General features: G+C 40.2%; 2 protein-coding genes across 4 annotated transcripts in view; one reads left to right on the top strand and one right to left on the bottom strand.

Moving 5' to 3' along the window:
- Window positions 1–788: 788 nt before the first annotated feature.
- Window positions 789–5,993, bottom strand: FAAP24 (FA core complex associated protein 24). The gene is made up of 5 exons (XM_081336263.1): window positions 5,923–5,993; window positions 4,999–5,143; window positions 4,109–4,248; window positions 3,193–3,345; window positions 789–2,326 (listed from the first exon to the last, which is right to left on the bottom strand). The coding sequence occupies exons 2-5, from the start codon at window positions 5,105–5,107 to the stop codon at window positions 2,084–2,086; spliced, it is 645 nt and encodes a 214-aa protein (XP_081192389.1). The 5' UTR covers window positions 5,108–5,143; window positions 5,923–5,993; the 3' UTR covers window positions 789–2,083.
- A 319-nt stretch (window positions 5,994–6,312) lies between these two features.
- The window catches only part of CEP89 (centrosomal protein 89), a 34,208-nt gene continuing 14,074 nt past the window's right edge, over window positions 6,313–26,446 (top strand). For all 3 annotated transcript variants that reach the window (XM_081336095.1, XM_081336094.1, XM_081336096.1), the window contains exons 1-17: window positions 6,313–6,440; window positions 7,345–7,451; window positions 8,735–8,896; window positions 9,484–9,679; window positions 10,946–11,036; window positions 11,600–11,628; window positions 11,999–12,050; window positions 12,745–12,960; window positions 14,390–14,532; window positions 15,440–15,490; window positions 16,576–16,659; window positions 17,608–17,720; window positions 18,195–18,310; window positions 18,927–19,107; window positions 19,940–20,107; window positions 21,022–21,163; window positions 22,278–22,367. In XM_081336095.1, coding sequence (XP_081192221.1) covers window positions 6,402–6,440; window positions 7,345–7,451; window positions 8,735–8,896; window positions 9,484–9,679; window positions 10,946–11,036; window positions 11,600–11,628; window positions 11,999–12,050; window positions 12,745–12,960; window positions 14,390–14,532; window positions 15,440–15,490; window positions 16,576–16,659; window positions 17,608–17,720; window positions 18,195–18,310; window positions 18,927–19,107; window positions 19,940–20,107; window positions 21,022–21,163; window positions 22,278–22,367 — 1,980 coding nt within the window. In that variant the 5' untranslated portion in view covers window positions 6,313–6,401. The remainder of the gene's footprint in view (window positions 6,441–7,344; window positions 7,452–8,734; window positions 8,897–9,483; window positions 9,680–10,945; window positions 11,037–11,599; window positions 11,629–11,998; window positions 12,051–12,744; window positions 12,961–14,389; window positions 14,533–15,439; window positions 15,491–16,575; window positions 16,660–17,607; window positions 17,721–18,194; window positions 18,311–18,926; window positions 19,108–19,939; window positions 20,108–21,021; window positions 21,164–22,277; window positions 22,368–26,446) is intronic.

Raw genomic sequence — 26,446 nt, 5'->3', positions numbered from 1 at the left:
TCTCTCTCTCTCTCTCTCTCTCTCTCATAAATACATTTCCTTGAGATCCACTCCAAGCCTGTTCCATAAAGGTGTGGTTACCTTGCAATTCTAGCGGTTGTCCAACCTTCTGTTTTAAAAAACGAAAACAAACAAACAAGGTTAAACGACCACAGCTGAACTTCCCGGACAAAAAAGATGGATGGCCAAGGGCATGTTTTCTTATCTTTCATACAAGACAAGATTGCCTTAAAGGTTTTGCCCTTCTGTTGACTCAAGAGGGCGTTGAGGGAAAGAATTTCAACCATCTTAACACAGTGTCTTCCTGCATGTGTCTGCAACATCTCCCCCTCTAAATTGCAAAACCTGCTTCTGAAAGGCCCTGCCTAAACCTTTTGCACTTCAGCAAAAGTGCCGCATTAACCTGTTTTGCCTTCTCGGCCTGCCCGCTCTTCACTGTAGCATCCAATCATGAAAAAAGTCTCCATCCTTGGCTTAAAACAATGTCAACCCGGTCACAAAAGGGATGCCTGTAATAATATTGTCCAAGAGTCCAAAACAGCTTCAGACTTGTTCTCTGCCCAATTAGGCAACTGTACCTACTCAGTCTTAGCTAATTTCAAAAATAATATGCAGATGGAATAACACTGAGGAATTCTGGCATTACCAGCCTGACTTGGAAATAGCTAAATGCTGCAATGCAGCCAACGGGAAACCATCCTGTCCCGTGCCCAGGAAAACTGCAGGGATGCAGGCACCCACAACCAATCCCGAAGGTATCTTTATCTCTTTATTCCATCCCCTAAGAAATAGCCCTTGGCCCAAGGCTGCCTGTAAAACTAGAAGGCGGTGCAGTCAACTGTCAAAAGGGTAACTACCCAATTTTATCTGATGTGAGGTATGTGGATGTTCTTTGAAAGACATGTCCTTTGCTTGAAAGGACCAAGTTACAACCTTTGAGCTCCAGAGAAGTATAATTTTGCTGGAAATGATTGCAGAAGCCCTCTGGGCAGCCAAGAAGGATGACTCACTCCCTCTTTTCACTCTGATACTCCTACACAATTTCAGTTTGGCGGCCTTCCAGGTGCCTCGTGCAAAAGTAATATTCAGGTTCCACTCCTACAGCAGTTTCCTACCAGGTCCACCTGTCATACAATGTTTTGGATCGAGCAGATCCAGAGGAACGTCAATCAAGAATAAAGCCTAGATGACATCTATAAATAAGGATTTTCAGAGTTATACTTAGTGCCGGAAATAAACAAGGTTCATTCCTGGGGGGCGGGGTTTGGTGCTATTTGCCCAAAATGACTTCCTTGGGCCAATTAGATGAAGGCCAAGTGAGAACAAGTTTCTTAACTGATGATTTTATCAAGCAACTCCTATTATCTCAGCATTGTTCATACCAATCAGAAGAGGGAATTGACCCTGCTGACTTCAACGGATACAAAAATCAGACACTTTAAATCTTACTGTTCCCAATACTCATTAAATAATCAGTTCAAGGCAGAAGTTCCAAAGCTTAGAATTCATACCTTCTCCGTAAACAAGTTATGAACGGCAGGCAGAACTCAGATTAGGTTTCTCTTCCGTATCCAAATCAATATGGCAACAGGGAAGGCCTACTGAACAAATGTAAAATTCATTTGCGTTTAACAACCCGCTCTTTTCTGACTTAACAAGTAACTCAGAGACCCTATATTTTTCAACAGTCTGAACAGACAAGAAATGAAGTCTTCATCTCCTTTAAGAAGTATCTGAGATTGAAAAAGAATGTACTTAGGAAGCTATTAATAAACGAACAAGAACTGTTTAAAGGGAGGCAAATGGGATGTTGGTACTGCAGGAAATCTTCCAGGAAAAAGCGTTCAGTGCTATTCATAAAAAGTGGCATCGTGTCCAGATGTATGCAGTTGAAAGCCAGAAGGATAACCAACAAAGCCCTGGTGGAGCAAACCTAGAGCTCAAAAATAATTCCCTGATTTATTGGCTCCTCAGATGGAAATGAAGGCTCTCTTAGAGTTTCATACAAACTGAAATCTGACCGTGTGTGGAAGGGAAATTCCAGCCTTTCAAAAAGCTTATCTCTGATGCTAGAAAACCAAGATTATTTTGTCTGGGTGAAGAATGCATGGATTTGTTGAGCTAGGCTGCGGCCAACTACTCCTTCAAGCTCCTGGAGAGAGGCATTGCAAAGCTGATGGATATTCCCAAAGTTTTGCAGAAGGAGAAGGGCCTTTGTCTTTCCCACTCCTGGAATCTGCTGAACTGTGTGGAGTAGAGACGGTTCCAATAGCTTGGTACATTTCTTATGCTGGAAGGGATTGCTGCTTTTAGTCTGTTCGTGCACCTGAAATGAAAGTCAGATTTAGTCTGGCTGCCCTCTGGTGGTTTTTGGCGGCTAATTATTTGCAGGTTGTTCTCCACTTACGACCACAATTGAGCCCAAATATTCTGTTCTTAAATGAGACATTTGTTAAGCGAATTTTATGACATTTCTTGCCACAGTTGTTAAGTGAATCACTGCAGTTGTTACGTTAGTAACCCGATTGTTATGCGAATCTGGCTTTCCCCCTTGTCTTCGCTTGTTAAAAGGTCGCAAAAATCACGTGACCCCGGGACACTGCAACCGTCATAAATATGAGTCGGTTGCCAAGCGTCTGAATGTTGATCATGTGATCGTGGGGATGTTGCAATGGTTGTGTGTAAAACATTCATAAGTCACTTTTTCCCATGCTGTTGTAAATTTGAACAGTCACTAAATGAACGGTTGTAAGTCGAGGACTGTCTGTAATTCAGAAAAAATGTTTGGTTATAGGATAGTCAGTGCTTTGGTTGCAGAATGAAAGTGGCACTTTGGACTGGGCAGGATAGCAGACCAGCAGTCATTAAAGTATCTGCATCTTTTTATTGGAAACAAATGTAGCTAGTTTAACGAGTCACAGGTATTGCATTCAAGCTTCTGAGCGTTTTGAGGCACTTCCTCCAAAACTAACAGGGATCACCCTTCCCTAGTTTTCAAATTATTTTGCCGGCTCAAACCAAGGTCTGCCTCGTCCATCATTCTTTTTCCTGCAGAGCCACTTAAAACATGAGAAGCTCTTGTACGCCGATTCCACCCATCTTAAAATTGTCAACTTTGAAAAGCACTGCTTTAAAGCAACCAGCCTGACAGATACCCATTTAGCAGTACAAGCCGCTCTTGAAGGCACTTACCAATTGAGCAATAAGTTGAGCTGCTTCTTTTTGGCTAGCCACCGGAAGTAAAGTCATCCCGAGTTCCAGAACGACAAATTTCTGCACTTCTGGAAAATACTGGTTGCTTATTTGGGTTTTTTCAACTAACACAATCCCTTGAAGATTGGAAGCCTGGAACAAGTAGGAACAATGAGAGCAACAGGTATCAATGACAGGAACAAACCAACAGCCTAGCCCTAGAGCAACGTCAGGTGATGTGTCGTGATGTATCACGACTTTTTTGCCATTGCCGGCAATGAGGTGGGCGCAGTTTCGCTATGATGCATCCGGCCTATGGGCCGGCAGTTTGACACGCCTGGCCTAGAGTAAGCTCATTGGGAGGGCTGGGAAAGTAAAAAGGCGTGCTTTCTCCACTCTTTCTCCTCTTCACTCCACTCAGCCATGCTGCTTAAAATCACTGATTGAAGACTATTGTTTCCTCACAGATGAATATGAGAATGAATGGATGGCTGGGTTGACATCATTCAGATCTGTGCACATGAAAACAATAATACACCATACATGGCCATTAATTCCTCATCTTTTCCTGCAACAGCCAATTAGATACAGATGCACCAATTAAAGCTTTCTCTGAGCTGAACATAAATAGAAAGCCCTGCCAGTTATCTAGGCAAAATATCTTTTTGTTCTTAAAGCAAAATCGGATTGTTTCAAAAAGGAAACAGCCACACAAGGAAGGAAAACACATAGAATCCTTTAAGGATAAAAAAAAACTTCTTAAAATAGTGGATTTCAGTTGCTGCTATAATGACTGATAACATGCACGGTACTAAAGATTAGATTTTCCTGGAAGTGTGATGAATTGATCTAATGTTTTTCTGATATTATGTTCCTAAAAAGCATGATCCAAATTATACTTTCAAAGGGTGCTTACATTTCTAAAACGAACAAGTCTTCTTTTGAAGCCATTTCCTGCCACCAGATCTGCTTCAGAAATGTAGAGGATGCAGCATCTGTTTGAAAGATGAAAGTCCACAAGTCCCAGGCCATCTTCCAGAATAAGCTTAACTTTCCCTTGAAATGTGAGAAGCAATGAAACTATAGTAATGGCAGAACTACTGTAGGCACACAATTCTTATTTTGGGTGAAATGCTGGCTGTGTTTACATATCCTGCGAAGTTTGATTTTAACATATTGTGTGAACAAACCATGCTTTAGCACACTATGCAAATCAAGCTGTTGCTTTATCTCCAAGTTATTCAGAAGAAAATGCCAATGATTTCAGGACTGATCATTTCCAAGTATGTTTAGCACTACAGAGTGAAAGTATGCATTTAAATATATGGCCTGCCATATTTTATTTATAGCATTCTCAAATTAATGAGAATTAAAACAATCTGATAAAAATAATAAAATACTCCTTGTGGTTTAGTGGTGTCTTCTGATTATCCTAGCTTAATAAAATGAGACATCCTAATTTTTCTGGCTGTTTAGATAAACTATGCACCCTTTGGATGTTCAGGAATGCTATAATTAAGACCTCCAGACCAAACCAATATATTAAGTTCATATTTTGAAGTGTAACTGATATTCTGATTTGCTGAAAGCCATTCACCGCACTATCCTAGTTCAAAACAACCCCCTAAACTATACTAAATGCCCAAATACAGGCAATGCATTTGTCAGATTCCTTTTTCAAAAAAGAAGAGTCCATTGGAGTTGAGGGACCAATATATTTAAACAAATAATGTTGGTTTAATTTTTAGATTTTAGGATGACTTGTTGGTAAGCAAAATTCTGTAATTTTATCAAAGTACAACTTACCATGCATCTCCTGAGCAATCTGGGAGCCCTTCCATTTCTCATTGGCAATCACATGGCCCAGAGGAACATTTACAGCTCCTGCTCTGACTGGAGTGGTGTCATTTGGCATTATTAAGCTTTCTTTGTACTTGTACGCTTATTTGTCCTATCAAGAGAAAAATTATCAACCTGTTATTCTGAAAATGCAAACATTACACATTTCTCAATAACCAGAAATTGCCCATGAAATCCAGGTGGCTTCCAGCTGATGCCTTTCCATAGGGTTTTTTCCCCAGCCAGAACAATTAACTAGTGGAACAACTTGATTCCAGAACTTGTGATGCCCCATCATTGGAGGTTTTCAAGAAGAGATTGAGCAACCATTTATGTGAAATTACCTAGGATTTCTTGCCTGAGTAGGGGGTTGCTCTAGAAGACCTCCAAGGTCCGTTCCAACTCTGTTATTCTGTTATCCTGTTTTAAACCTGAATGTCAGATCTTCCACAAAGTTTAAAAGGTTTTATTGTATGTAATCTTTATCAGATTTCTATGGGACAAGAAGCAGCTTAAGGCAGGACAAGAAATGGATGGAAACGAATCAAGGAGAGAAGCAACCTAGAACTAAGGAGAAATTTCCTGACTGTTAGAACAATTAATCAGTGGAACGGCTTGCCTCCAGAAGCTGTGAATGCTCCAACACTGGAGTTTTTTAAGAAGAGACTGGACAGCCATTTGTCTGAAGTGGTATAGGCAGGGTTTCCTGCCTGAGCAGGGGGTTGGACTGGAAGACCTCCAAGGTCTCTTTCAACTTTATTATTCTATATTCTGTTCTCTTATTCTGTTAAGTAAATAAAGAGCCGGTCTTTTGGGGGACTATGCAAAGAACAGCTTACTGCTGTTATTAATTCAATGTATATGTGAATCAATGCAAAGCATTCTCCTTACCTTACAGCTTAAAGATCCTGCACAGCAATCTCCAAGAACCCCTAACGCCTTCAAATACACGTGTGAACCTGCCCACAGACGCAGGCAAACCCGGAAACGAAAACAGAGCGAGCTCCCATTTCGAGGAGTTCCTGCTTCCGCCTTTTTTTTTTCAACATCGCGCGGCAGCCATGACGCACTGCCGCCGCCAGCCAATCAAAGCCCTCTTCTCTTTTCCTCCCGCCTCTCCCGGAAACAAAAAGACAAAAGTCGCAAGGGGCACGGCGGTTCCTAACGGACGCTGGTTGCTAAGGCGACGGCAACCTCAGTAAGGAGCATGTCGATTGGATAAAGCGGGGAGTCTCAACCAATCGCCTTGCGGCTTATTGAGGAGTGGTTGCCAGGGGAAGCGTCCTCCTGTACGGGAGGGAGGGGGGAGCCGCTCCCTGTGTCTCCCTGCTTTATTCTCGTTTTTTTTCCCCCTCAGCCTTTTCGCCCTCATGCCGTTTTATTTCAGGAGGGGCCGAAGGGGCCTGTTTGTGAGTATTTTCCCGGGGGGGGGGCGTGGGGGTTGGGATTGATTCTTTCAAGGGGAGGGAAGATCGGAGGGAAAAAGCTAGGAGGATGGCAAGCGTGGCTCCGGTTCCCATGGCAACCAGGTGGCTGGCTCCCGAGCATCCTTGGTTGGACCGGGAAGGAGGGATGAGAAAGGGACTGTCCATCGTCCAGAATGGTGGGAGGATTTCTGCACTGGGCAAGGGGTTGGACTAGAAGAGAAAAGAATGAACATTTCAAAAATGACATTGTAATCCCCAAGAATCAAGCACGTAGGTAAATAAACACACAGACTATAGGAGAAAAATAACAGTATGTAGCTACAGGAATAACTGCTACTATCTTTGTGGTGATAACGGTGGTTTTGCGCATCACGTTCAGAACCCATTTATTATTATTATTTATTTGATTTGTATACCGCCCTTCTCCCGAAGGACTCAGGGCGGTGAACAGGGACATCAATATCAAAATACCCAAAATACAGAAATTAAAAACAAATTAAACCCTAGTGCCCAAATGCAGAAAATAAATTACATTAAAACAATAATTAAAACAAAACCCATCAGACCAGGCCGGCTTGTACAAAGAAATAGGTTTTTAGGTCGCGTCGGAAGGAGCGAAGGTCGGGAGCCATCCAGAGCTCAACAGTAAACGGTTCCATAGGTCAGGCGCACCCACAGAAAACGGCCTCCCCCTGGGGGTCACCAGACGGCATTCTCCGAACGGCGGCACCCTGAGGAGGCCCTCTCTGTGGCTTACCGCTGTACGTTAATTTGCATGTACATGTCCCTCCCTTTCGTGCTGTTAGTCCTTGTGCATGTACACTTTTGTGTTTCTTCATTGTGTTCGTTCAATCATTGCCAACTAACTTTATTTTAAATTGTCTAGAAACATATAGCTCATGGGCTGATCCCCGCAGCTACCATAGCTCCTAAACCTGCTGTCCCCCGCACCCCTCCCCCTCGTAGTCCAAACCCTTCTCCAGAAAGGCCCAGGTAGGTTTTCATCTCTTGATTTGCAGTCATGTGCTAAAATTAATATTATTAATGGATATTTGAATATTTAAAATGGCTTTATTTTGCCTGTACCTTTGTACAGACCAGATGTATGTAGGATTACTTTTGAAAGAGAAGCATGTACCACAAATTTGTATGTTATATAATTAAAAGAGGTTTTTGGCAGCATTGAACACAGTCCACTTTACAGTATAAATGTCATTAGCTTGTCTTTGAATCAGGAAAAAACAGAGTTTCTTCCAAGAATTTATAGATCATAGCCAGCTTAATATTGTCGTGTGGGCTGCAGCTATGCTGTTATTATTTTGCAGAGATTCAGACTCACTCCATCAATGACAAGTGTTGCTCTACTATTGTAGATAGCAATTGTGCCTCTCATCATTATCCAGATATTTGGCACTTTTGAAAAGTGATTGTATAGGCCCACTGTTCCGCCAGCTGGAATCCTCCTTTGCACGGGAATGTTCTAGAGAGCACGTGTCTGTGCAGTAAAAAGCAGATGGATACAGAGTATAAATGACAATGCAAATGAGAGTACAAAATGTGGCTTTCCCCTAATAAACTTGGCATTGCAATTGAGATTAGAGTTTAGCTTATTCAAATCAAAAATAATGAATAAACAGATTGTTTTGATTATTCCTATAAGAATTAAGAAGAATGATATGATATTATGGCTCAGTATTAAAGCTGTCATTGATTCTTTTATTTCCAGTGAGTTGAATTGATTAAATCTAGCAGTAGATTTAGTAGATCTAATACAGCTGTATTTAGTAGATCTAATACAACTGTATGACTGTATGCAACATTTAAACACAGTTTGCCATGCTTTTCTATTGTAGAGAAACATTTCTTCGTGTATGTGTTTGTGTGTGTGTGTGTGTGTGAGAATGTTTCTCTGTTATTTCAGGTAGTTGAAACCACTTCATGTTTTAACATTTATATGTACGTAGAGTTGAGGGGTCTCAGCACAACCTGGTGCCCCAAGTAGTCACATAGCCTGTTGAAAAATATGTAAATAGCTACGCATAAAGCTGGTTCTTTTCCCAGATCCGGTGAAAGAAAACTCTACTAGATTCAGGAAGCAATTGTATTACAATGTATATTTTATTTTATTTAAATTATATTTTGAACTCTTTATGATTTAAGTGTTTTACCTTATCTTATCCCAGCCTCCTGATCCGTGATTTTTTTTTATTGAAAAGTTTTATAAAAGTTACAAAAAGTCCCCTAAACCAACCCATTAAAAAATGGATTTTTTCCAGGTCTGCTCTAGCAGCCGCTATTCTTGTGACAACCTTGACTGGACGAACGGTTGCCATCCCTCAGCCTCGTCAGCGATCTTTTTCGGAAAGTGATACCAGCTACTTGCAAGATCAGGAAGACTGCATTGAACCATATGCCACTGTCACTGAGCTACGAATGGGGTAGAAAATATTGCACATTTTGGCATACCTAATCCATTGGTATAAAATAATTTATTCCCTAGTAAGGAAGTCCAAAGTTCCAGCTTGATGGCCCAGTTCAAATGTAAACTACAGTTTACATGACTGTCCCTTTTATACCTTTTGCTTTCTTCCGTTTTTGTGTGCTACAAAATGATTCTGAAAATAACTGTTTTTAGGGGTCTAAGTCTTGGAAACTGCATTTTGTAAAAAAGAGAGTTTAAGAATAAACAGAGTTCCCAAATTATGAGTATGGCAGAAAGTTGTAGTTTGTGTATTTCTTAAAACACCACAAAAACACTTTCTTTGAAAACCACTGATTTGAGATTGGCAAACGTTCAGAAGAAATATCTGACTAGTAAAAGCATTAATATGAGAAGCCCTGTGAATTTTAATTGCCTATAAAGTAGGGTCTCTATATGATATGCTGGCTACAAAGCATATCATGCAGAAAAACTAACTAAAACATCCCCTATATTTTAAAAAAAAAACATTGGGTACCTAACATAATTGTTTAGAGTCAAATACATATTATATTGGATTACCCTTTTACTGTTTTCTGTTTATAGTCCAAACTGGCAGAGTGATGGCGATGAAAGGAAAGCAGTGCAAACTTTAGAAGCATCTGGGAGTTGTGAGGATAATGACATAGATGCATTCACTTCGGACACAGAAAGAGAATCAGATCCCGACCGTCAAATTATTGATAAAAAAGAAAGCATGAGTCATGAGATTATGTATGCTACGCCACATAGAATCAAACAGGTAACCTTTCCACATTTTTCTTTTAGCTGTCTGAAATTATAAGAAATTATAAAATGAAATGATACGAAATTATAAGACTCTCCAGTCCCTGTTCTTGTCTCTGCAACTTTTCTATAATGATGTGGTCCTTAAAAAGATTGGGGCACTTTTTAAAATAATCATTTTTATTTTATTCAAAGAATTAAAACATACATTTCAATTTTTTTTTACAAAGACAGAACAAAGCTAAATATTTTTTTAAAGTGCATTAAAAAAAGACAAAATCACATATACATATATTGTCACACACACACACACCCAAATTGGATACTGATAGGTGTATTAGAACAATAATAATAGCTCCCCCCCTGCAAAACAGCCTACTATTTATAAACTTCTACACATCTGTTTGCCACCAACTGACCTGTCATACGTTGTATATAAAAAGAGACAGTTAACACATAATCCAACAGTAAAGTTAAAATTCAAAACCCTCTGTTAATAGTCTGTTGTTGTGTTTAGCTTGCACAAAGAGATTGGGGCAATCTTGTGTAGGGATCTGAGCTGTTCCAGAACAAGAGAGCAGCCATCTAGAATGGCCATCTACGTCCCATCAGTGGTTACCCCTTATAGGAAAGGGCCTTCAACAGGGAGTCTCTACTTACTCAGGTTTGTTTGGGAGAGGGAATCTCCAGGAGTTATTTTTTGATATCAAGAGGTACCCTAAACTAATAAGAGATTTTAAATGCTTTAAATACTTATTTATCAATAGCACTTAGACACATATACTGCTTCACAATGCTTTACAGCTCTCTTTAAGCAGTTTACAGAATCAGCCTATTGCCCCCCACCAACAATCTGGGTCCTCATTTTACCGAACTCAGAAGGGTGGAAGGCTGAGTTGACCTTGAGCCGGTCAGGATCAAACTCCAGTGAGCAGTGAGTTAGCTGCAGAATTGCATTCTGACCACTGGGCCACCACGGCTCCTATTTCCTTTCATTACTAAAAACTGTAAGGAAATCATACAGTCTGTTTTGTGGCTCAGTTTAGGCATGAGGGATGCTTTCACTGGTTATAAAAGGCTTGGGAGGCTGTAGTGCCCTGTCTGATGTGTATTCAAGCACGTATGTTGCACCCACTTATCCTATCTGTCCTTTTATGTGTTTTCAGTTCTCTTTTTAATCGATGTTCTGTTTTACACTGAGATTGTCACCTGCCTGGAGCCTTTTGGAAACATCTATTCCCATAAGTGGTGCGTGAATTTTTATTGCAATATTTTTACTTAGGAAAATATCCCGGTGGCCTCTAGTGCCAATGGCGAAGATTCTTCTGTCTGCGAGCCAAGTTGTCTCATCCAGCCAAATGTTCAGGTGGAAGGTGAGAAGTCATCATTAGGGTTAAGGAGAAGATAAAGGAACTTTTTCACCACCTGTTCCCACCATTAGTCTGACTCGTTGGTTAGTCTAGTAGTAGTTCAAACTCAGATAATTTTTTTTTCTATATGGGGGAAGACTGCATAGTAAGTTGACAGTGAGAAAGAGAGAACCTGAATTGGGTGAACAGGACAAAGATGACTATGTCCTACATGTATTCCTTTTCATCTTTTTAAATATATATATATTTATACATACATACATACATACATACATACATACATACATACATACATATATATATATATATATATATATATATATATATATATATATATATATATATATATATATATGTTTAAAAACCCTCATAACACAAACCTCCATTTTCCTAATCCTTTACACTTTCCAAGATATTTATTTATTTAAGATAAAGGTGGAAAAATTAGAAACTAAATGAGATGAAACTAGACAGATCATGAAAGCTGAAGCTTGACTAGAAATATTGAATTTCATTTGATATATTTCTCCTTTACACCTCAAAACAAATACATCTTTATATTACAGAAATTGAATATCCTGGAGTGAGGTTTAAGGTAAGAACAGCATAAAAATTATGTTCCATGATTTCAATTAAGGACATATTGATGTCTTCTCATTCCATATTTCTTTAAGAAGTTCAGGAAATATCTTACTGTGACAGAAGTCCTCCAAATAGCTGGAGTTGGGTGAACAGCTAAATTGCGCCACGCCTTGTCCTTTTATGCATCCTTTATTTTTATTTAAGTTATTGAATCTGGAATATTTAAAAAATAATTATTAAATTTTAAATAGAACTTTAGAAGTTAGAACTGAAGAATGTTTTAAATGTTCATCGTATATGTTCTGGAATAGTTGCTGATATTTTGGGGGTGAAAATGAGGGGTCCCACAAGAAATTAGGTGAAATATTTTGTCCCATTTCTAGGGAGACAACTCAGGTGAAAATCCACTGAATGGAAAACCGCCTTCATCTTCAGGTACAAACTGTCTAACATAAGCTATTGTTCAGATTTGGGTATATTGCTAAATAGTGGAACCTAACTTGGAAACGGAGGGGGGGTTTTTTGTACTGGAGTGGTGCATTACTTTTCATTTCATAAACAAATTGGTGCTTTGAAATGTTCCCCACATTTTCTGAACCTCCTGTAATGATATGCATCTTTTCTTGGGATCACACTATAGCTACAGAGGGTAGCTGTGGAACCCCAGAAAAAGTTAAAGCTGCTTTAAGGAGTTGCTGTGTATGCTAGAATAATAGTTCATGTTCCCTGCAGCTTTTGTTCTGCATTGATTCCAAAGTGCTGCACTCTGTATATTTTGTATTAATAATAGCCCCTGCCTGGGATATACCTCCAATCTCACTACAAGACCTTTGGGGGAGGTGAAGAAACAGTAAATTGTTTCCCACAAAATAAAAACATAAAAATCTGTTGCAGTTTGCAATTTAATTAAGATATGTCTTATATCACTTTAATAATTATAAATTATAGATATAAGTATCTTCAAACTCTTGAAGTGGAGTAAGTACTCATTTCTGCTGTGACAGAAGCCTTATCGTAAATACAAAATGCCAGCTTCTAAATAAAGATTCTTAAGAGTACAGCTGTTTTACCAAAAAGATTTGCATATATTTATGTGACCAATAAATATTTCATATCATTTCTTGGGTAGATGCAGTTCTCCACCGAAAGCAGGAACAGATGGTTCTCCCCAGAGAGAAGTTCCAGAAATTAAAAGAACAACATTGGCATCTAAACAATGCAAACCAGACCTTATTTTCTGAACTTGAACAGTCAAAGCAGTTAATGAAAGAACTCCAATTAAAAATTAAGAAATTGGAAAAAGAGAACAGGCAGCTTAAGGAAAAGCAGAACACGCACAGTGAAGGTGCAGAGGAATCTTATTTTCTTTAAATTTAATTTACTGCGTTTATGTGAGAGGGAACAAAACTACATGGAAGTTGAGGGAAGAACAGTTGGATTTTATCATTCTACATTGTTATTTTATTATTTTATCATTCCACCATTATTTAATATAGCTGGCAAACTTAGAAAAGATATGGGAAAAATGGTAAGTGGGAATGTAATTTAAAACTGAAACTAATTCAGGTGATGAAAACAAATGGTAATTTTTTTCTGTCATACGTTTAGGAGGTACCTTCAAAACCAACTGAGTTAATAACCCGTTGTTTGTCCCGTGACCCTCTCCCCTTCCAAAATTGGTGTTCTAAGAAATGCATTTCTGAATGAGCAGGTCAACTGGGTTGTTTGGGAGAAATTTCCCATGTTCTGCAGATTCTCTTTTTTTTTCTTTTTTGTAGATCCACTTGAAAGTGCTTTGATGCACTTCCTTAGATCTCGAGGCTGGCATTTGAAGGACACTGATCTAACTTGTCATTCCAGTCTTCCCCCCCCCCCAGCCCCCCTCAGGATAGGATTCTTTGAAGCCTGTCATAAAATATCAAAGAAGTTTGAGCAGGTTGCCTTTGATGCTTTCATCCTCCCCAAAACGAGGAGATCACATCACACGTCAGCTGTAACGGAACATGCTGCATCTTATTCTCGCTTGATTTAGATTTAGGCTGGTTGTTTTTTTTTCATGTAATTTCCAAAATATCCATCCAGGCAAGTTTGTCCTTCTGCACCTAAGAGTGGAGTCTTTAGGGTCTTATGCAGATTTTTTTTTTCATCATCTGCTACCAGATCCTTTAATTGGATATTCCTAGTGTCTTCTTTGTGTACCTTACAGGTACAACAATTCGCTTAGTGACTGTTTGAAGTTCCTGCACACTGAACAAAGTGACTGATGAACATTTTTCACACTTATAACCGTTGCAGGATCCCCGTGGGTCACATGATCAAAATTTGGCTGCTTGGCAACTGGCATGTTTTTAAGATGGTGGCAGGGTCATGCGATCCACTTTTGCAACCTTCTGACAAGCAAAGTTAAGGGGGATGCCAGATTCACTTAACAGCTGTGTTACTAACTTAACAACTGCAATGGTTCACTTAACAGCTGAGGCAAGGAAGGTCATAAAATAATTTATTCCTGACTATATGCCCATGAATCCTCCTATTTATGTTTAGCAGCAAACTAGGCGTATTTAGCTGTCATAGAATCGGTGAGCTGCATTTTGTTTGGGGATTCCTAGTTCTACAGATGAATTTTAAATCATTTTAACAGAATCGCCATATCTTTAAAGAAGTTCTATTTATTATACGGCATTTTCAGTTTCAGTTAGATTTGGGAGATGTTTTAGTCATACGCACATCGTTATAAAATTTATATCTGCTTTTTCTTTTTTGTATCCATTCAGAGGAAGGCGCAGAATTGGCTTTGTTAATGCAGCAAGCCCAGGAACTAGTAGATGAAAACGATAGCTTGAAAATGACTGTTCACCGTTTAAATGCAGAGCTGAGTCGTTATCAAACAAAGTACAGACCAATTTCACCCAATGAGGTAATGTTTTCTTTCAAGATAATATGGTATCGTTAGCATTTAAGCGTGCCGTGCTTGTTGGTTATAGTTACCATATTTTCTGGCGTATAAGACGACTTTAACCCATGAAAATCTTCTCAAAAGTCAGGGGTCATCTTATATGCCGGGTGCTGAAACTTTAGGGACAGGGCTGGCTGGAAAACCTGGAGCGGATCTCCCATTTGGTCTGCGCAGGGAAAGCGGGACCAATTGGAGAAGAAGCTGCAGTCTGTGATTTTTAACAGGCTGAGGTCTGGGCGTCTTTCCTTCTAAAGTTGAAGAGCAGCTGCAGTCTATCCCAACTTGAAAGGCGGGTTCAGAATGCAGCAGCCAGAGCAGCTGCTTAGCTCTAAGGACACATTTGACTCAGGAACTGGGCGGGCTGGCTGGAAAACCTGGAGCGGATCTCCCATTTGGTCTGTGCAGGGAAAGCTTTAGAGTGAATTAGGAAAAGTTTAATCCACTTGCACTGTTTTATGTTTATATGTTTGATGACAAACAGCCTTATGTTTATAAGTGACAGTTTTCCTACTAAGTGCCTGCATGTCATAAGCATTTGAATTAAAATTACCATATTAAAATCAAATCTGATGTTTTTTAATTTTTATTTGGTGTGCGTTGGAAGAGGGGTAGTCTTATACGGCGAGTATAGCCCAAACCCTATAATTTAACAGGAAATGTAGGGGGTCGTCTTATACGCCCAGTCGTCTTATATGCCAGAAAATACGGTAAAAAAGAAAAAAAAAACTTTGGCCTCTCTTTAGCAAGAGGTATATCCCTTATTGCACTATTGGAGTTTGGATCTGAGACACCTTCCTTCCTATCTACCTTAATACGTAGATGCAGAAGATTGTGGGCACTAATCGGGCTTATATTTTTACTATCTTAGAGTGTAAAGATTGGAAGTCTGCCAATGAAAAAACCAATACCCCCGTGGCTGGTAAGCAGCAAGTTAACAAGTTTCATTTTATACCACCTTGTATGTTCACTATTGGCTGTTAATCAAGTTCGCAGATGATACAACTGTGGTGGGTCTTATTACAGGTGGGGATGAGACAGCATACAGGGCGGAGGTACAAAAACTATCCATACGGTGTAGTAACAACAACTTGCACCTAAACATCGGCAAGACGAAAGAGATGGTGTTAGACTTCCGGAGAAAAAAGGAGGAACCTGCCCCACTTTACATCGGGGAGGACTGTGTAGAGACAGTTTCTTCCTTTAAATTTCTGGGAGTCTACCTCTGTGAAGATCTGACCTGGAAAGTTAACACAACCCAGGTGGCTAGAAAGGCCCAACAGAGGCTTCACTTTCTTAGGGTCTTGCGGAAGAACAGGGTAGAACAACGGCTAATGACCCTCTTTTACCGGTCTACTATAGAGAGCGTCCTCTCGTATGGTATTGTGGTTTGGTATGCTGGTCTGACAGCCGCGGACAGGAAAGTATTACAGAGGGTAGTGAGAACAGCACAAGACATTGTGGGCTGTTCCCTGACACCACTGGATGACATCGCCAGGGCTCGTTGCCTTGGAAGAGTGAGGAAGATTCTCAGAGATGACTCACACCCTGGACGGTATCTCTTTACTCTCCTACCATCCGGTAGGAGATATAGGAATATAGCCAGCCATACCAACAGGCTGAAAAATAGCTTTTATCCGTGGGCTGTTAGGCTTTTAAATGGGACATAATCTCTGTGAACGTATGCAGAATTGACTTGGGAGGCCGGTGTGTGGTGTAGTTGGTTCACATGGTGTGGTAGGATGGAGGGTTTGTTGTCACTGTGTGTTGGGGGGAGAGAGCACGGGGGGAGGCTCAGCTAATCTCAATGTACACATGTTGTACTTTGACAATAAAGGTTTATTATTTATTATTTCCAATTTATAGATTGTTAATTACCTTATCGACCTCTTAAAAATAAAATCTTAAAATATTGTTATCTGATTAGACAACCTTCACTAAATAGAACTGTTTAAAGCATAGAGCTACGTTTTAGTGCATTGAAATTTCCTTCTTTATTTTTTTCAGCTTGACATGAAATATTTATCCCCGCTTCTCTTGGCATATGAAGACAGAATGAAAGAAAAGGAAGAGCTGATTCTAGAGCACGAGGCAAGTTAACAGATCTGTATTTTAAAGTCTGTGCAAGGTAGTTTGACCGGGAAAATATTGGCGTAATACTGGGGTCTTCAAACGTGGCCCTTTTATGAATTGTGGACTTCAACTCCCAGAATTCCTCAGCTAGGCACGCAGGGTGAGGAACTCTGGGAGTTGAAGTCCACAAGTCATAAAAGGGCCACATTTGAAGACCCCTGGCATAATACAATTCAGTCTAAAATATCTTTGGACATAGATGATTTTTGCAAGTCAGTGCTGGCAAGTATTCAAATACACAAGAAGATAGAAAAGCAAATATGTGATTTTTACACATAGAAACTTAGGTGGTCAAGCAAAATATCAGGCTACTTTCTTTCACTTTAGGACAACTAAGTATTAATGAGCAGATAGTTCCCCCCCCCACACACACACACTTTGGAATAGTATAGTCCAAGATTTATCACCTTAACAACCCCGTAATCCCTTGCAATGGTGTAGAGTCGGGGCAACTGAATGGAACTGAGCATTTACTGGCCGGATGGCCTTCCTGATGCCTACACTGAGCTCACAGCACATATTTTCTCTTTGTGCCCAGATAGAAAAATATCTGCCGCTACCTATTACCTCACAGCCTCCTGATTGTGAGGTGGGAGCTCCACTTCTAGGCCACCATGCCGCTCACCTACTCTTAAATTTTGTATAAATGGACCTTATTTCCTTTTCTCAGTTTCTTATCATTTCGTCTCTGCTAAAGTCCAGATTATATTTATAATATAAACTCTGATTGTAGTAGACAAGTGTGATTATCTGTTGGGATATTTAAAAGATAATATATACGGTATATTTACTGTCATGACTCAACTTCATGAATCCCATATGGATCACCTTCTTTCTCGGAAATCCAAATACATATCTGTTGAATTTACCATGGTGAATATATGTTTTGTTTTGCTTTTCCTTCAGGAAAGCATGAAGATGTTTAAAGCACAAGTGGAAGAAGTAGTGAAGGAAAATGAGCAGTTACACCACAAATTAAGTAAAAATACTATTGGTACTTCTATTAGTACTAAAGAATGGTAAGTATACTATTATTTGAACCTATTAGATAGTTTATTTATTGTAACCTGTTTATAAAACCTGCGCAATGACTTTTAGTTACATTAAACCCTGTAAAAATTCAACAATGTTTAAAGAAGCAGAAATAATATGATCAGTATACATTATATTGTATTAAACTTACTTTTCAGCTTAAAATAACTATTGCTATTAGGTTATTATTAAGTGGCTATATTTTCTTAGTTAAAACCATATTTGATAGCAGAACAGAAACAACACACGCAAAGAATGCTTTTTTTAAAGAGAAATGTTAGACTTTACCTAGAAAAAAATGTAATTGTTTGGAATATAGCAGCTATACAGAGATTTCTCCCATAGAACACATATATTCTAAATGCATGTTGCTTTATTTTATCATTACTATTTATTATTTTGAACTCTTTGGAGAAAGGTTTTGGTGTTATTTCAAATTTCAAATCAATATTCATTAACAGGCAGCATTTGCAAAGTCAAGCCAAGCTTGTCCTAGAGGAAAACAGAGTATTAATGGAGCAGCTTAAAATACAAGAAACCAAAATAAATGATGCCATCAAGCAACATGTTACCGAAGGTAAAATAATTTTTTTTTACTACACACAACAAATGTGAATAGAGAGATATCGATTTTACCAAATTTTGTAAGCCTGTTTATAATTAAAGGCGTTGATAATCAGTGATGACTATCAATTCAGCCATGAAACCTTTTCAGATTTATTTTTGTTTGTAATACTTAATAAAACTCTGTAGTAGTTGATTATTTAATCTCAACATGGTGCAAATTCACGTTTCACCATGGTAAAATAAAACATGGCTATCAACCAGCATGTGTAAATCTAAAATAAATAACATTGCATTGAGCATACATTTGTATTCTTTTGCAAGCCACCGTCATTAGCAATATACAAGGGGACAAAATAAAACTTCCAAGTTAGAGACAGCGTTTCTGTTGCTAAGCGAGACAGTAAATTTTGCCCCATTTTATGACTTTTCTTACCATGCTTGTTAAGTCAATCACTTTGTAGCTAATAGTAATACTGCAAATTAACCTGTGTGAGAATCATTAGTTTAGAATCAAAAAGTAACCTCATATGAACAAAAATTGTGATCTGATTTTCCCTCAGAATAACTGTGGGTTTCCCCCCCCCCCAAATGTTTTGTATTTTGGGCAATTTATAATTTTGGTCTAGTTTCCAAATTGACCAAACAGCTCATTCTTTTGGAAACTGAGAAACAAAACCAAGAAGTAGAGTTGAAAGATTGTCAGAAAAAGCTGGGAGAATTGCGCTCTGCATACAAAGAATTAAAGGCCAGCGTTTGTGATTACGTAACAGCAGAGGAGCACGTCGCCTTGGAAAATAAATTTAAAAAGTAAGTGTCTGATGATAAAAGTCCCATTCCTTTTCAGTGGCTTTTCGGTCCTTTTTACAATATTTTGGCATTTTTATGTATATGTGCTTCACTTTCAGATTTAGACTTCATGAAGTGGGTCCTTAACTATATGCCAAATGTTTTAATTAAATGCCTTGGTTGTAGCTGCAGCTTTTAACGTTCGCAGCAATTGCCACGTCATCAGAAATATGTTTTTTCCCCCCACTACTGACTCAACTGCGATTTTTTAAAAAATTATTCCCATTTATATCCTGCCCTTCTCCGAAGACTCAGGGCGGCTTACAATTTAAAGCACAAATCAATGTGCTTAGCAATAGCCTTCATTCTATGTATATGCCTGCTTATTAGGGCTTTCGCCCCCCCCCCCAAGTGGCATTATTACAAAGTCAGCTTAATTGCCCCCAACAATCTGGGTCCTCATTTTACCCACCTCGGAAGGATGGAAGGCTGAGTCGACCTTGAGCCTGGTGGGATGCGAACCTGCACTAATTGCAGGCAGCTGGTGTTACTTAAGGAGGCATTAGCCCACTGCTCCACCAAGGCCTATATGTAAGTGCTGTATATACAACTTCATATTTACAGCCCTCTCTAAGCAGTTTACACAGTCAGAGTATTTGTCCCCAACAATCTGGGTCCTCCTTTTACCAACCTGGGAAGGATGGGAGGCTGAGTCGACCTTGAGCCTGGTGGGACTCGAACCTGCACTAATTGCAGGCAGCTGGTGTTACTTAAGGAGGCATTTGTTCATTTCTACAAGGTATGAAAATGGATACTTTGGTTTGCTGCCTGGTTTTCATTACTATTTCTATAGCCAGTTGCAGATGGAACAGGAAAAGAGAGAGAGGGAGAGTCAGGAACTAATGAAAAAATTAGCCACTGTTCAAGCAGAAACGAAGAGGCTTCGTCTCGAGAAAAATGACCTGCTGGCAGAAAACAAGGCTTTAGAAGCTGAACTGGAAGTGGCACAGAAGACTAAAAGGTTTAGTTGTTTTTGTTCTTGTGCTTTTGTCTCCCCTCTCAAAAAGACAGTTTTTAGTAACTGAGCGGGCAGGCAGCCTGCTTCTTTTAAGATACCGAAAGCTTTTTAAGACTGAATTTAAAATAATACCGGTAATCACAATTGAGCTGATGTTCGTTTTAAATTAGGTTCACCTTTGTAGTCATCACAGTTGAGAAAAGTTGCTTTAAAATGTTGTCATCCTTCTCTTCAATTGTCCCCTTGGTCTACTACATTTGTTCCCCTTATCCAGGTAAGTCCTTGACTTGCAACAGTTCATTTAGGGGACCGTTCAAAGTTACAACGGCTCTGAAAAAAGTGACGTGATTGTTTTTCACACTTACAACCTTTGCAGCCTCCCCAGGGTCACCGAATCGAAATTCAGATGCTTGGCAGTTGACTCACATTTATGACGGTTGCAGTGTCCCGGGGGTGTGTGTGTATGTGTCATGCGCTCCCCTTTTGCGACCTTCTGACGAGCAAAGTCCAGGGGGAAACTAGATTCACTTAACAGCCATATTATTAACTTAACAGCTGTGGTGATTCGCTTAACTGGCAAGAAAGGTCGTAAAATGGGGCAAAACTCACTTAACTGTCTTGCTTAGCCACAGAAATTTTGGCCTCAAGTTGCGACGATAAGTTGAAGACTACCTGTCGCAGGTCTGGCGCTTTCCTTGCAGTTTTTTCCCCCAAAGCCATTAAAAGTATCCTGTTTCAGTGGCCATTGGATGACTGATTTTTTTATTATTATTATTATTGTTTGGTTGAGGTATTAAACCAAGTTTAACTTCCTGCAACTCTTTGTGAGTCTTGAATCCCAATACTGAACTAAAATAAAATAAAATTGCTCCCTAAGAGATTTTTTTCCCCCCCTGCCTTTTATCAAAACCACCCAGGCGGTCGCAGAAAAAAGTGGGCCTTCTGAAGAAGCACTTGGAAGAAACAATGGAAGAAGAAGTGGCTGCCCACCAGTATCTGGTTAACATGATCAGCTTGGCCGAAAATATAACTCAAGAGCGCGATCAGCTTTTAAACCTGGTAATTAAATGAATCAAAGATTGTCATTGTTGTTGTTGTTAGCTGCGAAGTCGTGTCCGACCCATCGTGACCCCATGGACAACGTTCCTCCAGGCCTTCCTGTCCTCTACCATCTTCTGGAGTCCCTTTAAGCTCACGCCTACTGCTTCAGTGACTCCATCCAGCCACCTCATTCTCTGTCGTCCCCTTCTTCTATTGCCCTCGATCTTTCCCAGCATTAGGCTCTTCTCCAGTGAGTCCTTCCTTCTCATTAGGTGGCCAAAGTATTTGAGTTTCAGCTTCAGGATCTGGCCTTCTAAAGACGAGTCAGGGTTGATCTCCTCTAGGACTGACTGCTCTGATCACCTTGCAGTCCAAGGGACTCGCAGGAGTCTTCTCCAGCACCATAGTTCAAAAGCCACAATTCTTTGGCGCTCAGCCTTTTTTATGGTCCGACTTTCACTGCCATACATTGCAACTGGGAAGACCATAGCCTTGACTATACGCACTTTTGTTGGCAGGGTGATGTCTCTGCTTTTTAGTGTGCTGTCTAGATTTGCCATGGCTTTCCTCCCCAGGAGCAAACGTCTTTTAATTTCTTGGCTACAGTCCCCATCTGCAGTGATCTTGGAGCCCAGGAAAATAAAATCTGTCACTACCTCCATTTCTTCCCCATCTATTTGCCAGGAATTGAGAGGGCCGGATGCCATGATCTTGGTTTTCTTAATAGATACGTTTAATTTATTGAAGGAGCAAAAGCATGGGTGACTTTGGGCCAGTCACTCTCTCTTTGGCCCAACTCACTTCCCGGGGTTGTGGCGGGGAAAATAGGAGAAGGAAGATTTGTATTCAGCAGCTTGAGTTATTCGTAAAAATAATCAAGGCAGGATATAAATAAAGAAATATCTTGTCTAAAAAGATCTCAAGTGGCTGGTTTTAGGAAGGACCTCTGAGGATAAAATCCTAGGGAGCCTTGGTCAGCTAGATAACAATGGGTAGATGATTGTGATTTAAAGTAGGTTCTTATCCAATCTCTGAACACCCTGGGAATTTCAAATTGAGTAGAATAAACTTTCTCCCTGGAGGGGAAAATCTTTTTTGAGAACTCAACAAACGGCTTTTCTGATTTCCCTAGGCCAGTTGTTTGGAGAAAGAGAAGCACGGCGCTCTCAACAAAATAATAGAAGAAAATGCACGTCTAGGAAAATTAGAAGAGAAAGTAAAGGTAAGCTCAGTCCTTTTAAATATTTGTGAGACATAGTACGGTATCTGTGACTTATCTCTCTGAGCGGAATCAAAAATGTAAGCTTCTAGGAAAACATGGAAGTAGGACAGATTAGAACATGAGGCTCGGGACAAAACAGGCTATTTTGTGGCCAGATCATCCTTAGGTAAAGGTTCCCCCGCACATGCGTGCTAGTCGTTTCCAACTCTAGGGGCTGGTGCTCATCTCCGTTTCAAAGCCGAAGAGCCAGCGCTTGTCCGAGGACGTCTCCGTGGTCATGTGGCCGGCATGACTAGACGCCAAAGGCGCACAGAAAGGCACTGTTACCTTCCCACCGTAGTGGTCCCTATTTTTTCTACTTGCATTTTTACGTGCTTTCGAACTGCTAGGTTGGCAGAAGCTGGGACAAGTAACAGGCGCTCACTCTGTTACGCGGCACTCGGGATTTGACCCGCCAAACTGCTGACCATCTGATTGACAAGCCCACTGAGCCACCGCGTCCCTTAGATCATCCTTGAATCCTGTCAAACTGGTTTTTTTTTCAGTTCAGAGTTACCTCTGGAAATTGCCAAATCTCCCCTGGAGCGGGCTCAGCATGACCTGGAATAGAATGAATTTTGCACATCTGTAGCCATAACAAAAGACCTCACCATTCACTCTGTTTCATAAGGCTGTGTTGAAATTGGAAATTGATACTGCTGGTGTTTTAACTGTATTTAGATAGACATACATTCCCAGTTTGTCGAGACATGGGTACTTACTAACTAATCACGTGAAACAATGCCAAGCTTTACCATTACCATTAGTTGAACAAGATGAAGCTGAGCATCTGAGTTCTGAATGATGCTTCAGCTGCTTTGACAAAGAAGACAGAGCTGCCCTTTTTCCGTTGCACCTAACAATATCCTAACAATGCAGAAGTAAACACATCATTGGCTTTCAGTTAATGCAGTAATGTTTATCCATTCTTCTGCTAACTATCATGGTAGTTTTGAATGTTACACCGATGCAGGTTTTGCACTGTTGTTTTCCTTTTATAGAACCTGCAACCAAGAAAATTATTTCTGAAATCCACTTAATGACATGAACCTGAAAAACCAGAGATCTGTTTAGTTCAGCAGTGCAACAATGATCAGTCAGATGCTTTTAGGGAATCGCAAGCAGGACGTGGAATGTCTCGTTCTGTGTACTTCTTACTTTCCAGGAAACATACCTACCAAATTATTTCAATTTTTTTTTAAAATTCCATTTATATCCCGCCCTTCTCCGAAGACTCAGGGCGGCTTACAAGCTTAGCAGTAGCCTTCATTCTATGTATATGCCTGCTTATTAGGGCTTTCACACACACACCCAGCAGCATTATTACAAAGTCAGCTTAATTGCCCCCAACAATCTGGGTCCTCATTTTACCTACCTCGGAAGGATGGAAGGCTGAGTCAACCTTGAGCCTGGTGGGACTCGAACCTGCACTAATTGCAGGCAGCTGGTGTTACTTAAGGAGGCATTAGCCCACTGCTCCACCAAGGCTCTAATGCGGTTGTTAACTTGTTTCTTCCTTCAGGAAATCTGACCTGCTTGACCTAAAACTTTTTAATTTCGTTTTGCTTGAAAAGCTGTTACAAAAAGGATTCTTATACCAGTCATTTTTGCGAAATCTTAAGTATACTTAACATTAACATCTTTATATTTGCCATGAGGACACATTGGGAGCAAGTGTTTCAGTTCCTTGCATATATATAAAAAAATCATATTGGTTAATCAGTTGATAATGTTTGCAAGTACTATTTCCAGCTTACGCCTTTTTACATAATGAGAGCAAAAATAGTTTCCCAGTGGATGTGTGCTTGCAAAGGCATGTCACTTAAATTTTTCTGCAAGAGTTATTGTAATGATAAACTTCATAACCTTTTATCATCACATTACATAAAGCTGGGTAGTTTTGCTCTTTCAAGTTTCAGACGTTTGTTGTTTCTCTTAGCCTTAAAATAAATATTTGATTAAAAATGACAACACAAGTTAAATTATTTTCTTTTTTTTTCTTGGATGTCCCTCAAGACCTGGCTTTGTGATCAGGTTTGGGGGAGGGAGGGGTCTCAGAGGACCAGTGAGTTCTTGAGGAGACTCTGTTGCTGATTGAGTCTCTTGTGTGTGCTTTTTTTTTAAAAAAATCTATTTAACAAGTTTATTGCTTTCTGTATCAATTCTCTGATGCCGAGAAGTAACTGTTGGGGTTAGGAGATATCTGTGTCTCCTTTCTCTTTTCACCTGCTTTCAGACCCAATTTTGCTTGTGGTTTCCTCTCACTCAACCGGAACAAACACATTTTGGCGATTTAATCTCCCTCTTTTGCCAGTGTCTTCAAAACTGCTTTTCACTGAAAGCGACTTCAGTAGGCATTCCGTTTATACTAAATGTTGTGGCCAGATAACTGCTTTATCCAAATGTTGACCTAGGCATTAGCTGCTTATTGTGGTTACTTCTCCGTTAAAGAAGCAAATAGCATTCAAGACAGTGTAGGTTTTGCTCATAAAACATGGGCACCGCGCCTTTAGTAACCCAAAGAGAAGAGAGAGTCTTCTAATAGTAGGAAGAATGGAGGGGGGGGGGAAGAGAGATTTCTAGATTTAAGCGGTGCCGTGGGTTAAGCAGGTTGCTCTATGGAGGGTTTTTTTTTTGAAGCTTTGGGGGTTGTATTAGACAGCAGTGGTCAATTTGGTCTTAACAGCTGAAACCCGGTCGCAAGTCTGCAGAAGCCTCGTGCTGTCCTTTGTTTTTACTTATCCCAATGTATACAAAGCCAGCAGGACAGGATTGGTTTCATCCAGGTCCTATAAAGCTGGCGACTTACGAATCCTTGGTGAAATTCTCTCTTCAGTAAAGCAGAGATAGGCAGGTTTGCGCCGGGCAGAAAGCATTTTGCCGTTGACTAAAGGAGCAAAATGGGTGCTCCTAGAACCGTGGTGGCGAACCTATGGCACGCGTGCCACAGGCGGCACGCAGAGCTCTCTCTGTGGCCATGCGCACCGTCGCCCCAGTCCTAGGCTTTCAGCTGGGTTTTATAAAACCTTTTCGCTTTAGGCCTCCGCCGCCGTGTGCAAGAAAAAAAAGGTTCAATCAATCAATCAATTTCAACTTCTCACGGGAAAAAATAAAAGATCTCGCAAAGTTGGAATTGATTGATTGAACTTTTTAGTCCCACCCAGTCTGCCATTACCACTGCAGCCACGGTGACCCAGTGGGCCACACCCACCCGGTACCCAATGATACATAAGTGGGTTTTGGGTTGCAGTTTGGGCACTCGGTCTCTAAAAGGTTCGCCATCGCTGTCCTAGAAGCATTTGTTTCATTGCTTAAACTCTTCCCTTCCCCTCCCCTTTCCTGGATTGTTTTACTCTGGGAAAGACTGAAGGGGCAGGGGCATTAGGGCCTTAATAGAAAAACCAGGAGGTGCTATGAGCACCACCATCCCATGTAGTAGTCCCCCGGAAGGATCAGACAGGAAAGCCTTGCCCAACATCACAGTTACACTCCCTGCAACCCTCTAAAAAGGGTAGCTTCGAAGGAAGTTGCAATGCTGCTGCTGATGAAGTAGATTTGAGCTGATCCAGGCAGCCAGAATTTCCCCAGCCAAATCGTGTCTTGAGCAGGAGGTTGGACTAGAAGATCTCTTGAGGCCCCTTCCAGCCCTATGACCCTGGGTCCTATTTAGAGAGATGTAGCTTCTGAGTGTTGAATTTGCTTCAGCAGTCATCTTGGTAGCTGGAGGTTTCTTTAGCAGGCCCAAAGCAGCTGAAATGGGCCAGCTGCTTGGAACAGCTCTCATTGTCAAGTAAAGGATAGGTGACACCAGATTATTTGAATCAAATTGCAAAAGGTTGCTGCTGGCTGTACAAGATTTTAGACAAGACAATAATGTCATGAATCCTGGCATGATTTTCGGAAGTAATTCTTCTCACTTGTAAAAGCAGTAGGGTTCAAAACCCAGTATGTTCTAATCTAGCCAACAACAATGTTGGTGCATGCTTCTTTTTAAACCGATAGAATTGTCTATTGCAGAATAAGACAATGCATACAATAAA

This window comes from Vipera berus (assembly GCF_964194415.1).
Source record: "Vipera berus genome assembly, chromosome: 10".
Lineage (NCBI taxonomy): Eukaryota > Metazoa > Chordata > Lepidosauria > Squamata > Viperidae > Vipera > Vipera berus.
This window is presented reverse-complemented; position numbering and strand designations above follow the sequence as displayed.